This window comes from Protopterus annectens, chromosome 5.part0 (assembly GCF_019279795.1).
Source record: "Protopterus annectens isolate FY-2018-M chromosome 5.part0, PAN1.0, whole genome shotgun sequence".
In the NCBI taxonomy this organism is placed as follows: domain Eukaryota; kingdom Metazoa; phylum Chordata; order Ceratodontiformes; family Protopteridae; genus Protopterus; species Protopterus annectens.
Genome location: NC_056735.1, coordinates 1,454,338,378 through 1,454,355,069, shown reverse-complemented (window position 1 = coordinate 1,454,355,069; position 16,692 = coordinate 1,454,338,378). Strand labels below are relative to the sequence as shown.

General features: G+C 37.2%; 1 protein-coding gene across 1 annotated transcript in view; it reads left to right on the top strand.

The window, feature by feature from the left end:
* Positions 1-16,692, top strand: part of COL4A2 (collagen type IV alpha 2 chain) — a 1,470,466-nt gene that overhangs the window by 969,502 nt on the left and 484,272 nt on the right. Inside the window, exon 22 of the mRNA XM_044071270.1 lies at positions 6,286-6,434. Coding sequence (XP_043927205.1) covers positions 6,286-6,434 — 149 coding nt within the window. The remainder of the gene's footprint in view (positions 1-6,285; positions 6,435-16,692) is intronic.

The following is a 16,692-nucleotide window of genomic DNA, read 5'->3' as shown; positions in this document are numbered from 1 at the left end:
AACCTCAAAATAAACCAAAACAAAACCATCAACGTAATTGGATGCTACTTCCCACCTGGCCAAAGCATCCCTCCACTATTAAACCTCCTCAGCTGGTCTACCCACCATCTCCCCCAAGAAACTATAATTTTAGATGATTTCAATATTGACTGGCAATCCTGTTCTGGCAGCCATCCAACCCATCATGTAAACCTTCATGGCTTCACCCAACTAGTCCAATCACCAACCAGGATAAATAAAAACTCCAGCAAGCGCACTACCGTGGATTGGATACTAGTCAGTAAGAGCCCCCAGTCATATATAACAGGCTGCTTATCAGATAGCCTCAGTGATCACTCCCCAACATTCCTACTCAAAAATACCTATACCAAGCTAAACCTGTCATCTACCATCAAATACGTAAAAAACTAAACTTTAACCCACTCACATTCATCTCATCCCTCAAAGAATGTAACTTGCATCCTCTAAAGTACCTCAGTCTTGATGACGCAGTTGAATTTTTTAATACTACCTTCCTGAGCATCTTTAATTACCATGCCCCCATAAGACTTTCTGAAACCAAAGCACAACCCTCCCCATGGCTACAGAAAACCACTAAGTCAGAAATGAAAAATGGATAAAGCCTGGGAGCACTGGCACAAAACCAAAACCCCCTCAACTAGACAGAAATTCCTAGAACTACGCAATAGAGTCAAAAAGCTAATAAAACAGGACAAATTCCAATACTACCAGTCTGCCCTAGACTCCTCCCAACACAGTCCCAAACAATTCTGGTCCTCCATAAACTCCATCCTCTACCCAGGTAAAGTCAGTACTCCTCCTCCTAACAACCCTCACTCCTCCGAAAATATAGCTACCTCATTCAACACACACTTCACACAAACCATACTATCACTAGCTAAACAACACAACCCCCCTCCCCTCCAACCCACACCTTCAACTAGTAATCTCCCCACTGCCTTCTCTTTTTCTCCTGTACCTACCTCCAACATAAAAAACTCTTAACTAAACTTAAGCCCACCAAATTAGCAGCAGACAACCTCCCAAGTGAGTACCTACAAATCGCAGCTGATGCTCTGGCCTACCCAATATCCATCTTAATTAACCAATCTCTGTCAGAAAGTTACATTCCCACACTATGGAAAGTATCACACATAATTCCGCTCCACAAAGGCGGTCCCTCCACAGAACTAACCAGTTACCGCCCCATAGCTATTTTCTCTCCACTCTCCAAAATGCTAGAGAGATACATTCACTCTCAGGTCTCAGACTACCTCCTTACTAACAACCTCCTTTCCAGTACTCAGCATGGTTTCCGACCAAACCATAGCACCACCACTGCCTTACTCTTCTTTACTAACACTATCTTTCAGCATAAAAACAATGGCTATCTCTCCTCTGCTACTTTCCTAGACCTATCTATATATCTATAAGCATTTAACATGGTCCCACACAAACAACTCATCTCTGTCCTCAATAACCTATCGTCTCAATCAGTCACCAACTGGTTTCAGAGTTACCTGTCTGAACGCCAACAATCTGTTGTATGGCAGAATGACATATCTCACCAACTACCTGTCTCTATAGGGGTTCCCCAAGGATCCATTCTTGGACCCCTACTCTTCTCTATTTTCACCAATAATCTAGCCTTTGCCACCAAACATGGCGCACTCATACAATACACAGATGACTCAACCATCATCTGCTCAGCCCAATCCCTACCCAAACTGCAAAAAGTCACACAGGAAGCCTTTTCCTCTGTTGAAACTTGGTTATTCGATGCCCAGTTAATACTCAACCCAAACAAAACTAAACTACTCATCTTCCAACCCACCAAACATACTCAAAACAACTCTCACTTTAACATCACAGCAAAAGACAACACCACTATACATCCAACAGAACACACCAAATTGCTAGGAGTGGAAGTAGACAATAAACTTAAATTTGACATTCACATATCCATGACCATAAAAAAAGTCCACAAAAAACTAGGATTGTTATACAGAAATAAGCAACTTCTCACCAAAGCAGCAAAGATTTCAGTAGCAAATTCCCACCTTATCTCCACCCTACTTAATGCCTCTCCAATATATACCAACCTAAGGCAATGCGATCTAAACAAGCTAGAGCTCTGCTACAACAAAATCGCCAAATTCACCACAGGGGCATCCTACCATAGTCACCACTGTCTCTCACTTGCTGAACTGGGCTGGCTTGAACTCCCTCACCTCCTTCAGTGGTATCAACTCTCACTCACCCACAAACTAGTAAACCATCCACTAAATGTCCCATCCCTCCAGAATCTACTCCAACCCTATCGCACCACCAGACCACTAAGATTCAGCAACAAAAATCACTTGCAGATCACTAAAGCCAATAACTCTGCTGGTGAAGCACTATTATCTTGCACCATAGCCAAATTATGGAACTTCCTCCCACCCACAATTATCTCCATACCATCATGCACCCACTTCAAAACTTTACTAAAAGTGGACCTAAAAACATGCTGGCTATGCAGGACAGGATACTGTCCTCCACTGTGGTGCGGTAGACACGGACCTTAGGGTTAGGGCATGGGTCATGGTAAGGGGATAGCCCTACTAGCTATCCCCTTACCATGACCTGCGCCCTAACCCTAAGGTCTGTAACTACTGCACTAAAGTCAGTAGTAGCCCGTTCACTGAAGTGGGTTTCGCGAAAGAACACTTTTGATTAAGTGCACTTTCGCGTAACCCAGGGTCTACTGTGTGAGTTCGAAGAAGTGTATTTTCGAACTTATACAGCAGACCCATATGTATATATATATATATATATATATATATATATGTATGTATGGAGCTCCTTTGGCTTCTGTTCTTATGTCCTTATTTCTTTGTCTCTGCCACAGTGTGAACCCTACCACCCATCTCAGGCACTTCATTTTGATCACCTCTAGCTTCCTCAACTGCTCTGCCATTACTGCCGAAGTTTCTGTACCATAATGTAGTACTGGTCACACCACTGTTCTATATAACTTAGTTTTTAGCTTCTTTGGCATTCTTCTATCATATACTACACCTGACACTCTGTGCCAGTTGGCTGCGACCTCTCTGATTCTGGCTTTGTCCACCTACTGTAGACTTCCCTTCTCCTCAACCACTCATCGCAAATACTTGAAACTGTTAATCTGTTACTGTTTTTACTTCTATCTCAATTCTCAACTTTTTCAGATTTCCCCCATTTGCTACCATTACAGCTGCCTTTAGTTTTGCATTCCATTCCCCTACCCTTTGCTGAAGTTCTTGCTCAGAGTCTGCCTGTAATGTCACAACATCTGCATACAGCAAGTTTGTTGATCTGCCCCCTCCAGCCTGTTTGCTAATGTAGTCTATCACCAGTAGGAACAGCAGTGGGCTCAGAGATGAACCCTGGTGGGGTCTATATCATATATTCGAAATTCCAAGATGTCGAACACCATATGTTCGAACTTGAAATTTCGAATATTGAAAACATTGAATGCTCAGAATAGCGATTTTTTTACCAGGGAAGAAATTTGCTGTTCCGAGAAACATACACACAACACAAGCACACCAAAATAAATAAACCACACACATACAGTTAACAAAACCCAACCCCACACTAAACCACACATACATTACTAACTATCCACTTACATTAACCCGCACCCTAACACTAAGGTCTGTAACTATCGCACACATACCCTATGAAACTATACACAAACAAAGAAATAAATACACACACATATACAGTTAAGAAAACACAACCCTACACTACACCTGCATACATTACTAGCTATCCACTTACCTTTACCCACACCCTAACCCTAAGGTCCGTAAGTCTCGCACCACAGTCGAGGAAATAGCAAAGCCACGGAACGGCCCACTGACGTCTTGCCCTAGGTAAGATTTTGATGTTCCGGGGCATTGCTATTTTCAACATTCGATGGTTTGGGTTCAACATTTTGACATTCGGTGTTTCCTGTGTTCGGAATTTTGATATAGTCCCCCCTGGTGCACACCCACTCCCACTGGGAGCCACTCTGTCAGACCGAACACTGTTTGCACTTGAACCATTGGGTCTTTGCACAAAGCTACACTGAGTTACACCCACTATGACAATGTATGGGTAACAATAAACTAAACCCGCCCTTTCACTCCCCATATGATGTAATGGGAGGCATCAGCCCTGGATCCACCCACAAAGTTTGTAATAAAAGCTCTGACTTAATCTAGTTATACTCAGTCAACTAAGCAGTGCTCATCTGCCAATAAAGAATCTTTTACTTATGAAGAGAACTGAGTACTTGCCTTTATTCCAGCTGAACTTGAAGGCTGAACCAAGGCTAGACATTCTGAACAGGGTACCTGACCACAGCACCCCGACCCAGCCAGACTGAAAAAATCCCAGGACCACAAGAAAATGCGGCTCCAACCACAGCAGAAGATTCTGCCTTGGGGAACTCCCCCCAAAAGAATTTCAAACAACAAGGCAAAGGAATTTCCAACAAGTAGGCAAGAGTATAGTACTTTTTTTGTTTTGGCATTAGCAACTCAGATAGTTGCTAAGGGTTTGCTTGCTACTGTCAGGACTAGGGCTGGACTCTGTTTATTCTTTCTTGGAACTTTGTCATATGCTTTCTCCAAGTCTAGGAATGCCTAGTTAAACTCTTTCCTTATCTCTCACTTCTAACTATTCGTGTCACTGCAAACATCGGGACAGTTGTGCTGCATCCTGATCTAATTCTGAACTGCTTATCTCCCATTTTACTTTCTACTACTCACCATATTCATTTATGAATCATCCTCTCCAGACGTTTCATGCAATGTGACAGGAGTGTGATACCTCTCTACTGCCCACAATTGTGAATGTCCTCTTTGCTCTTGTACACTGGCACTAGTATGCTTATTCAACAGTCATCTGGTGTACACTATTCTCTCCACACTCCTATGAGTATCCTTGGGAGCCATGTCTCCCCTATCTCACCCAGCATCTTATTAATATTTGCTGTGACCTCACCTGAGCCTCCTGCTTTCCCAGACTTCCTTTTCCTTCATGTTGTTCTTACTTCCTCTATTGCGGGTTCCTTCTCTTCTCTCATCATGGCTATGTCTGGGACAGCACAGCTTCTTTGAGGTTTTCTGTATTCAGAAGCTGCAGGTAGTACTCCTTCCATCTGACTTTGATATAGTGTGGACTCATGAGAAGGTTGTTGTGGCAGGTTTACTATCATTTTACTGAATCACAGAATGAATTTCAAACAAAAAGTCAAATGTATTTGCCAAATTTGTTAGTATCGAACTTACAAAATGATGAAAACAGGTAATGCAAAGGTCAACATTATCAATCATTTGGAATTTCATAAAGCAGTGAAAGTGTAACCAATGACTTGCTGTATGATTGTAGTGGTATCTTGTGTTTCACATTTCAATTTTTTTTGTTTTTTTTAACTCTGTCGTATGTTTTACATTTTCTCAATTGACATGACTTAAAATGTTCTACCCTGCAGTTCAGAGTTGTTCTTTATCTGTGATATAGTCTGTAAGGTTTATGTCAGATGTTCAAGCTTCCAGACACCCAAACATCAAAGAAAAACACAAATAAACACAAACATCTATATGATTTTACATTTTTGCAGGGGAACAAGCGACTTTGCACCCCCATACCCCCTGCAAATTATATATACCAACTCCACAATTGCACTACAGTGAGGAAAAGGGTAAATTTCCTGATCTTCACTGTACCGCAGTCTGCATTCATTACACCAACTTCTAATTAATGAATGCATACTCTTATTCATTCAAGTAAATTCAAGCTTATATGATTCAACGTTTCTAATTCTGCAGAGTACCTCTGATGCCTTGTTCATTACTATTGTAACGCCTCTCTTAGCATGTTTGTTAGCCAGCCAGTATTCCTTCATAAACTTATCCTTCTTTTCTATCTCCCACTCTTTCCTGCACTCATTCTTTCTTTTGATGACTTCTGCATTTCACCACCAGTTTTCTTATGTACCTTATTTCCATGTATATATATATATATATATATATATATATATATATATATATATATATATATATATACATATATATACACACACACACACACACACACACACACACACACACACACACACACACACACACACACACACACACACACACGTATGCATAGAGGCCCACATGCACACATATATTTTTATTTGGACTGTACAATGCCCACTGAAAGAAAAACTGTAAAATCTGTAAAATGCCTTTGTAACGATTGCTTTTTGTAAATTTCCAGGTGAAGCAGGTAACTGTCCATGTATGGATGAAGCACCTGTTGGTCGTCCAGGTCCGGATGGGTTTCCTGGAGCTGTTGGAGAGCCTGGAAGAAAAGGAGAGCCTGGTGCTCTTGGTATAGAAGGTGGACCTGGTTTTAAAGGCCAGCAAGTAAGAAATTGTCAGTTTCTTAATATTGTATGAAAACAAAAGTGTAAACATCACCTCAGAGGATTTATTTTTGTCTTTATTAAACATGAACTAGATAATGTCTTCAGTATCATTGCAGAACACATTTAATCTGTGTAGGTCAGGCTGATAGCCTAGTAAAGGAGATCAAGGCTGTAAGCTGTGAGTAAGCTACATCTTGCTGTCATAGGTATGATTTTTGCAATGGTCTCTTGTATACATCATGACTGAGCACATAATGCATATAAACATAGCAGTGTCCAACATCACTCTAGAAAAGAGACATTTGTAGATTGTTACTTTATACATTTAAAGGGCAGACAACACTTGTATCATATGAAATTACATGTCTATAGTGTCTTATGTAGGGAATTTGGGTACACAGTAATAGGAAATTCTCACTTGGCTCCACTCTTTGTGTATTAGAATGACCTACATCTGAATTTTAAATTGATTCATTATTTAGAGTGCAGAATAAGCTGGATGCAAAGGTTATATTTTACTTGTTTCAGGACATTGACTATGAATTTGAGACATGCATATTTCCTTTTTTATTTTTGTACATATTTAACTGAAAGGTTGTCACCAGCCAGCTGATCATCACATTGCCTTCCCACTGCCTTCGATTGCTTACATTTTAATTCCTCTTGAGTAGCGAGAATACAAGTTAGCAGTGATGTCAACACACTGTGGGTGAAGAGGGCTTGCTAGGTTAGGCCTACTTTTACTACCCTTATTCTCTTCCTTTCCCTGGGTTCTCATACATTCAGAAGATTATTAACAGACATAAATGTAAATGTTAGTATATTCTCCTTGTCTTGATGGCGTTACTATCTCTCCCTGTTACTGCATGTCCCTTCATGTCATTTCTCCTGACCTACAGCACGTCTACTAAAGTGCAAGACTCCTCATTTTCTTTAGAGGAAAAGAGGCCCCATCCCTGCATCAGTAGGTCTGTTAGTACCTTGAAATTAGTGAATGCTGATTGCAGTATATGCAGAGAGCAGCTAAATATTCATTTATGGGTAGGAATAAATAGTAAGTCACACAATACTAGACTAAGTCAGCATTTGTTTACATATAGTTGGCTTGGGCAGCCAAAAGGAGGGAAGCAGAATTTAGAAAACCCGAACAAACCTAGAATGCACTTTGAGAGCCTAAAGGTGCTTTGTATATGTGTAGCATGTCTGTTCATGTACACATGGGTGTATGTGTGCCTGTGTCTTCTTTCTCTGAAAAGGTAAACAAGAAAGATCTTCCTGCATCAGCTTCTGTTTGTGGCTGACCATCCCTTGGCCTTGTTGGCAATCTTGAAGACTGCCCAGGGTTATCAGAAGGCACCACTGCAGCAGACTCCCACCATTGTCTTTTCTATTCAAGCATCAAATTGTTTCAGAAAGGAGTGTCTCAGCCTAATTTTGTCTGGCCTAGGCTAGATGGCAGAGATTCTGTAGCCTTCACTGTTAGTCACACCCACAGTTTTACATCTTAAGAGCTGTGCTTTACTGAGATTAATAATGTGCTATAAACTGCTAGAGTGAAATTATTTTCCAAATAGCTGGGTGTTGGAGAAATGTTTAAATGAAGAAAGGTGATAGGTTGTACTACAGCACGTAAAAACTGGTAAGTACTCTCATTTTTGGCCATTTAACACAAAACAAAGTACTACATAAAACACGTGGGCAGCTGTCATTTCCCTTACCAGTTCCTCGAAGTGACACCTTTCAGTAGTAGAAGAATAAGCAGTGCTGACAACGTTCTGAAACAATGTGGAAAAGGAGGGTCTTTTTTTTCAGACTGCACCTTTGAAAGATTAATAAAATCACACTTCTTATTTCTTTTGTGCTGAAGAAAATTTAAATGAACCAAGAAAAGCTTTTACTATCTTAAAGGCACAGATCAGAGTATTTCAGTTACAAAGAAGCACTGACGTTACTATCATAAATTACCTATTTTGTTTTGAAGAAAATGTAAATTATCTAAAATCTTCTTTTGCCTGCATAAATTAAGCAACAAGAAAAATAGTTTAAAAAGGAAAACTGAATCACCTTTCAGAGATCATCGGAAAAGCCAGTACCTCTCAGCAATAGTACTGTACTTAAATGATGGGAGGAAAAAAATCATCGTTTAGGACATCTAGGCTGTGTCATATTACAGGGACTCAAACTATATTTTGGGAGGTGGGTAAAGGAAGTGAATAAACAAAACTACACCAGTATAGGCATCTCCATTACATCCATTTTGATGGTATACAAGAAATTAACATAGAAGAAGCAGAGTGATGTTGATGCATTATTAATGCATAGAGCATCGATATAGGATTACATACACACACACACACACACACACACACACACACACACACAGATATGTGTATATATATATATATATATATATATATATATATATATATATATATATATCTGTTTTCAGAGTTAGATTGGAATTTCTCTTGTGACCTTACAGATGGTGAGACACATTCTTTTGAAGTTGCTTTAGGAGGCACTTGTGTCTTAAGGTTTCCATCTTACTTGCAGATATATATGTAATATAATATGGCTATCTTAATTCTCCTATTACTGAGATGCATATGTTTATCAGTGAGTTAAAGATGGTCTAGTACTCAACATGGGCAACGTGTACATCTCCTGTATGAACTAGCACTCTAAAAAGGTTTCTCCTTCTTTAGGGAATACATTTCAGAAGTAGATGTCTCCTGAGAAACAATCCCAAGAAAGGCAGACACAGGCCAGGAAGAGGGTCTCTACTAAGCAAAAAAGACCAGTCAGAAGTGGTCAAAAGCAGCTTCTTCTTCCACATCAGTCAGTAGGGAACAATTACACACACACACACACACACACACACACACACACACACACACACACACACACACACACACACACACGCGCGCGCGCGCGCGCACACACACACACGCACACACACACACACACACCAGGCTGTTTCTGCTGGCTATTGGAGTAAGATCATACACTGGAACTTATCTCACTTCTCTCCAAATGCCCCCCCACCCAATTCACCTCTTCTACACAGCTACAAGTATGCTTAAGTAGGACTCACATTTTCTTCACACATGCACAGTGGAGATGGTAATAGAGGCCATTAATATAAAATGTATTACTTTCTTTTCCTGCTTCATCCAAAGATAATGGAACAACCATCATATTTTTGATCTGATTCAGCTGAACTAGTCCACAATTTGCCAGCTGTTCAGGATATTAACAATGCAGTCAGGCAAGACCTATATCCAGTTGACCTGAAATTCCATAGATTTAGAGTGGGAAAAGTTTGTTTTCAGTTTCAGGCATTGCCATATGTATTTTCCTCTTCAGCTGAAGGCTTTCGCTGCCATATCAGTTCTTTGACAGATGGGTGTGTGACTATTCCTCTACTAGTTCTACTGGCTTCTGTTGACTACATCCAAAGGGGAGTCATTTGGTTTGCTGAAGTCAGAGTGAACAAACAACATTTGTTCAACAAGCCAATGACCATTCAAACCATTGCTGATAAATCACTATATTCTTAGACCACAGAGCAAAAGATATGGATGGGGAGCAGAGAGAGTAATGCAGATATTGCAATGAGGCACCAATTTGGTGGTGGGCGACTGCTGCAGCCACTTCACTCATAAACAACCAAAATTGCAAGATTGTAGGCATTTTCTTGTCTGATGCATATTTATGCTTTACACAGTGTGGTGGCCATTGGTTTCCATTTTCTGAACTGCAGTCTTGGATAACCATGTTTTAAAAAATGAATTTTTCCTTCATTATATCAAAAACTAACAGAAGTCCCAGTAAGAGACAAACGTATAAACTCAAAACCAGAACATAAAAAATGGCTTAATACTTCCAGAAACCAAGAAACAGTTTATTTATTGCAAATGAGAGAACTTCTAATAGACTTAGAAAATACTGTGTGAAAGAATTTAAATGGTAAATTTTGTTGAGGGCATGCAGAGATCCATTGCTAAATGTTGCTGTGAATTTCAAATGTATGTTGAAGTCAAAGTCATTGAAGCATTAAGATTATTTGACTGCTTTTAGCCATGTAGCATGTTTGTTTTTAACACTTTAATGTTGTGCATTGATGGTAATTAGTCTGATGGAGTCTATTGAAAATAAGAAGTGTAAATAAACTGTTTCTTTGTTTTGGGATGAAAAAACATCTTCTCAGTTTCTCCCTGATGCTTTTTTAGATCAGATTAGAGGCATAGCTAAGTCAAGTACCCACCTTGACCCAAAGTTGCGGGCCAAAGTAGAAAAAAAAATATGAATTGCAACACACACACACACACACACACACACACACACACACACACACACACACACACACACACACACACACGCACACGCACACACGCACACACGCACGCACACACACACACACACACACACACACACACACACACACACACACACACACACACACACAGACTCACAAAGCTACTATACATATTAATTTAAGGAGCCAACAGCTAGGATAATAGGGACAAAATTATTATTGCCAATAGTGTTTGACATTAAATGCATAAGAGCATTAATTAATTTGAGGGCTGAAAATTTCTGTGACAAAGACTATTTATTTCAGATCTTTGCACTACAACTAAAAAAGAAATAAATCTGCAATTTATGACTTTAGATATGGATGACCATGTATTAAAAACACTTTGTGGTGCTGCGGTAGCGTTGTCGCCTCACAGTATGACGTTGTCATGTTTGATTCTCAGCTAGAGCATCTTCTGTGTGGAGACATGCGTGAATGGGCGTACCTTCATTGAAGGTTGTGTGTCAGGGCCGGCAACTCAGCACGTAAAAATCTACTGCCAATCATTAGCGGACTGGAGTTCTGCTGTGGCGACCCCTAACTGGGAAAAGCCGAAAGACACAACAACAACAACTATGTAATAAAGTATGTGACATTAAAAACAACCATTGATATAAGAAATGTATGGACTGGAGGATGGGAAATGTGGGAAACAATGGGTGGTAAGGATGGGAAAACTTAACTTTTTTTCAAATACAGTAACTGCAAATGGTAAAATATGATTTATTCAGTACTGGAGGCATCCTAAAGCATGGAGTTGAAGATAATGTGAATAGAGGAAACACACAGCAAAAACCTGTAATCCATTTGTTTAAATGTACAGAATTTGGGCATTTCTGGTTTGACTTTTCAATATTAAAAAAGAAAACAGTAGATAAAGAAAAAAGCTCAGAAGAAAGACAAACAATAGAAAATGTTACTACAGAAGCTGTTCAAGAAGACGGTAGCATGGGGGAAGGGGGGTACTTAAGAAAAGTTAGAGATAGAAGATGCAGTTAGAGAGGAAATAACAGTTCAAAATCAGGTTATTAATAAAATGAACAAAAAAGATTTGTACTTCCAGAAACTAAAGAGAAATAGTAGGGAGAAATGGAGACAGGATAATGAACAATCAGTTGGTGCGAGACTTAGAACAAGGCAAGGAAAATAAGATGTGAAAGTAAAACTTTTACAGAAAAAGGAAAATGATGATATAGGAATTTTTGCATTAAATGTGACTAGCATTAGAAGTAATATAATATGATTTATGGTGGTAGAATGGTGTAAAAATTAAAAAAAAAATGTTTTTTGCTTGCTATATACAAATTGTAACTAGGTAGAAAAAAAAAGGAAAATAATCCATTTGTGGGGGTGGGGGCAAATTGTTTGGTCAGTAGGAAATGAGACATGTTCTGGAATAGGAATTATTATAAAAATTAAGAAATAAGAATTCTAGATGCATTAATAATAGTACCAAGAAAGGTAGGGCTGTATGGCATGAGCATGAGATAAAAATGTATCACATTAATAGTGATTTATGTGCATACTAATATGACAGAGAGAAATAGTTGTTTGAAGAAATAATAAAGTGCTAGTGAATATGCTAGTAGTGATTGCTGGAAATTGTAACTGTAACATGCAGAAAGAAAAAGGAAAAATAACACAAGATATAAAGATGTTAGGAGAATTAATAAAACAAGATTTAAAAGAAGGAATAATTAGAGAATGGGTTATAAAATCAGAATTTTTAAGATTGAAACTGGTTAGATAGTTTACTTTAAAGACATGAAATAAATAACATTGGGAGTGCAGATGGAAAAGTTTTCAGATCATAGAGCAGTATGGGCCAATATAGGGAAGAGAGAAAAATACTTAAGGAGAGAAAACAGATAAAAATATTAACTGCAGATTTTACAAAGGTGGAATAAATTTTACTAGAGAAAGAAATATTATGGAAAGATCCTATAACAATAAGGCCATTTTATACAAATTTGGACACAGTGGTAGGTAGCACATAAGCAGAAGTGTAAAAACATATTTGGAAGTGGAGAGAAGACTCAAAAACTAAATAAGATAAAATGTAAAGAAATGTTGCAGAATTATTAAAAAGAGATAGAAAAGCTAAGTGACAAAATAAAGTAAATAAAAAGTCAGATGTATCAAAAGGATGGAAAAAAGTAAAAATGATGTTATATAGTCAATTTTTTTTCTGAAAGGCAAATAGAGGTTTCCATTTATTTAGTAAAATAAGTACAAATGAGAGAAGGAAGGATGGGTGCTACCTTAGATGATAAAGGAAACATAAATTACAAGCATGCAGATATTATGGAAGGGGTATGAAAAAGGGGGAGTGGATGAGCAAAAATAATGGACAGTGAAAATTATCTTAAAAAGGAAATACATATTTAGAAATTATATAAGAATAGAATAAATAGATATGATGTTAAAAGAAGATAAGAAAAATTCAGTGCCAGTATTATGAGTATTATAAGGAAATAAATAATGATTAAAGAGAAGTTCATTAAAATATTAAATGATTGAATGGAGGCATAATAGAAGAAAAATATGTGGTACAGTGATATAACTTATTTGGAAAAAAAAGGTGAAACAAAGGATATAAAAACTGGAAGACTCGTATAAAAGGAAGATATGTGAAAAGTGTTAATTACAGAGTACAAAGGTAGAGATGGTATTGGAAGAAAATAAAGTACATGTGAAAATATGTTATATAGCAAAAGCATTTGAAAAAGTGAGTCATGAAGCAATGTGAAAGATTTTAGAGGCCTATGGTATAGGAGAAAAATGTTAATGAAATAAAGAAATATTATGCAAATTCATGGCTACAGGTTATGATAAATGGATGGATGGAAAAAATAAGTATTAAAAGTGAAGTAAAACAGGGATGCCCCATGAGTGTGTTTTATATGTAGTAGTATTGAATGCAGTAATACAGATCTATATAAAAATGAGGGATGCAAGATGGAATACTGAAGGAAAAGTAATGACCAATACATATAACATATGCAGATGGTTTAGTTCTAATAATAAAAAACAAAGAATGGATAAGTGAAGTTGCAATAAGGATTGAAAATATGTTAAAAACTGGATTACAATTAAATAAAATGAAGTTTAGGGATTTTGTGAGATAAAAAGAATAAACGGGATATATTCAACAAGAAATGAAATAAAGGTTTAGAGAGTGAAATTTGGTGAATCTAAAAGTGCAATATCAATGGAGAGAGATACTGGAGCAAATAAAAAATGTTGGCTTGTTGTAATTTTTTTATTGATCATTACAGAAAAGGCATACATGTTGAATACTTGCAAATTTGGAAAAATAGCAGATTGAGGGTGAATATATATGTTTCACACTCAAATGGAAAAAGAGATTTTAGTGATTTTTTTTTTTTTTTTTAGTTTCATTGGGACTCATAGCTGAACCTGGTGAGAAGAGGAATACTTTATAATTAAAAAAAGAAGATGGTGATTTGAATTTTGAAAAATCCAGTGGTGCATTTAGCATCTATATATTTATTTGGATAATATGAAAGGTAAAAGAAACACAAAAATAAAATAATAGATAAGGTGTTATATGAAAAGTATAACATATATGTGAATAAAATGAGAAAAGAAAAAAGGACATGATGGAAGAAAAAGAATATGAGAATAAAATAAAATTGTGGAAGTTAAAAGTAAGTGATGTAAATGGGAAAGAAAAGAATGTCATAATACATTTTGGAGAGAAAAGTGTGGGTACCCATGTAAGGAATTAAAAGAAGATAAAAAATGGCAATAAAGGAAAGAAGAAAAAAGTTTGAATTTTTTGTGATGCAGAGGATTTTTGTTTAGAATTTTATTAGCTAAGTTACCAGTAAAAGGGAATATAATAAGCAAGGTAATGCAGGAAAGGAAATGCATTGATTGTAATGATGAAGAAACAATAAATATTTTTTTTAGATTAGGAATAAAAGAAGCACAGATGATGGTAATCATAAATAACACCACTGTTTTATTCATGTAGAATTCCATTAAAAAAACATTCAAATACATAAAACTAATAAGTGCTTTTGTCTTAAGGTATTCTAAGACTTCTTCAGATAACAATAATCCATTCATTCGGCCATTTTATACAAAAAGAAGTCATATGACCATTTTGCACCAAAATTTTTAAAGTGACCTAGTTGTAAAAAAATAACAACAGTTTGCATATACATAGTAAAAAAGGCATTGGTGCTATGTAAAATAAATAAGTAAAATAAATAAAATCCAGCACTTTATTTTAAAAGCCAAAAAAAAATAAACTTAAAATCAAACAAATGTCTTTTAACATTGATAAGCTTTTAGCTTCAAAATACTGTTTATAGATGTAACATCATTTAAACCAGGGTAGTTGTGTGCATTCAGGCATAATTGCCATAGCAGCTCTTTCATTTCCAAGAATAATTCCCAAGGACCACCTCTAGAGTTTAGACTCAGTTTCTCAAGCACAATAAACTGAAAAGTATGCTCTGGGAAAGTGTTGCGATGTCTAAACAAGGCACAAACTTTATTGCCTGTTTTAACAGCATAAGAGTGGTCACACATTCTTTCTTTCAGTGTCCATTCATTTTTTTGCCTAAGTAAAACACTATACTGTTTTGCACAAGGCAGCATATACTACTTCTTTTGGCAGGCAATTCAATTTACCACTAGTCCTGCAAGTTTGCCCATTAATAACACATGTTTTAATATATGTGTTTTATAAAACGTTTTTCTAAATAATATTTTACATAGGTTAAATAATTGAGACTTTTTACAATGTTTTTAATACCTATGTAACAGTGAAGAATGACCTTGGATGGTATTGTAGTGATGTCCCTTTAAGACCTTGTTACTGAATGATCACATGGGAGAACTGGGAAGGGTATGTAAAACTCTAATTTGTACTTGGTTTTTATCTGAAGAAGTTCAAGTTAATATACTGGATGAAAATCACTTTATTTTATGCATTAAATACACTTATTTCATCGGGAGTCTACAGTTTTATTTGCCTGAACCAGTTGCCAGTGTTTCATTTTCGATTTGTCTTTCAGTTTTGAATTCTATTGCCTGTTCTAACAGCATAAGACTGGTCGAACATTCTTTCTTTCAGCGTCCATTCATTTTTTTGCCTAAGTAAAATGCTATACAGTTTTGGCACAAGGCAGCATATACTACTCCCTTTGGCAGACACATTTACCACTAGTCCTGTAAGTTTGCTGATTAATAAGGCATGTTTTAGTACACAATATATCTTTACAAAAATTACATGTCGCACAACTAAACATTCCGTTGTTGTGTGTGTTATGTGTGCGATTCATCTCAAAGAAGTATTTTAAATTAGTGCCTCTTCTATAAGTAATACTTGGATTACTATTACTCTTTCATTCATGTGTAGTAGACTAATTCTTGTTCAGTACATATCTAATAAATCGATGGTCAGTTGTATACACACTGATAACACTACAATTATAGGGGGTTCAATTCTCATGGGTAACTAAAACATCACTAGAATTAATACCAGGAATGAATTTCTGGTTTCCCATCCAATTGCCCAAATTGCACTTGAGTTGGGTTAGGGAGGAACTCTGCTTCACATGGATGCGGAGCCTGTTCCATAGAGGAAGTCTCTGGGATACATACCTATCTCTCCTGCAGGTCCTATTTATATCACAGGCAAGGTTTAAGTCTTTAGAATGGAAACTGTTGCTGTTTGTTTTGTAGCTATGCAGGAGGTCCATCAGGGTGGGGTCTGACAATGCAAATTTAGTCAGCCAGAGACCACTGACATTGGCCTTGACTTCTGAGAAGTAAATGCCAAAAAGGAGCAGTCCAAGGACTGATCCCTGAGGGACTGCACTTATGACTGGCCTCTTTGTAAAGGTGGACTGCTCAATTC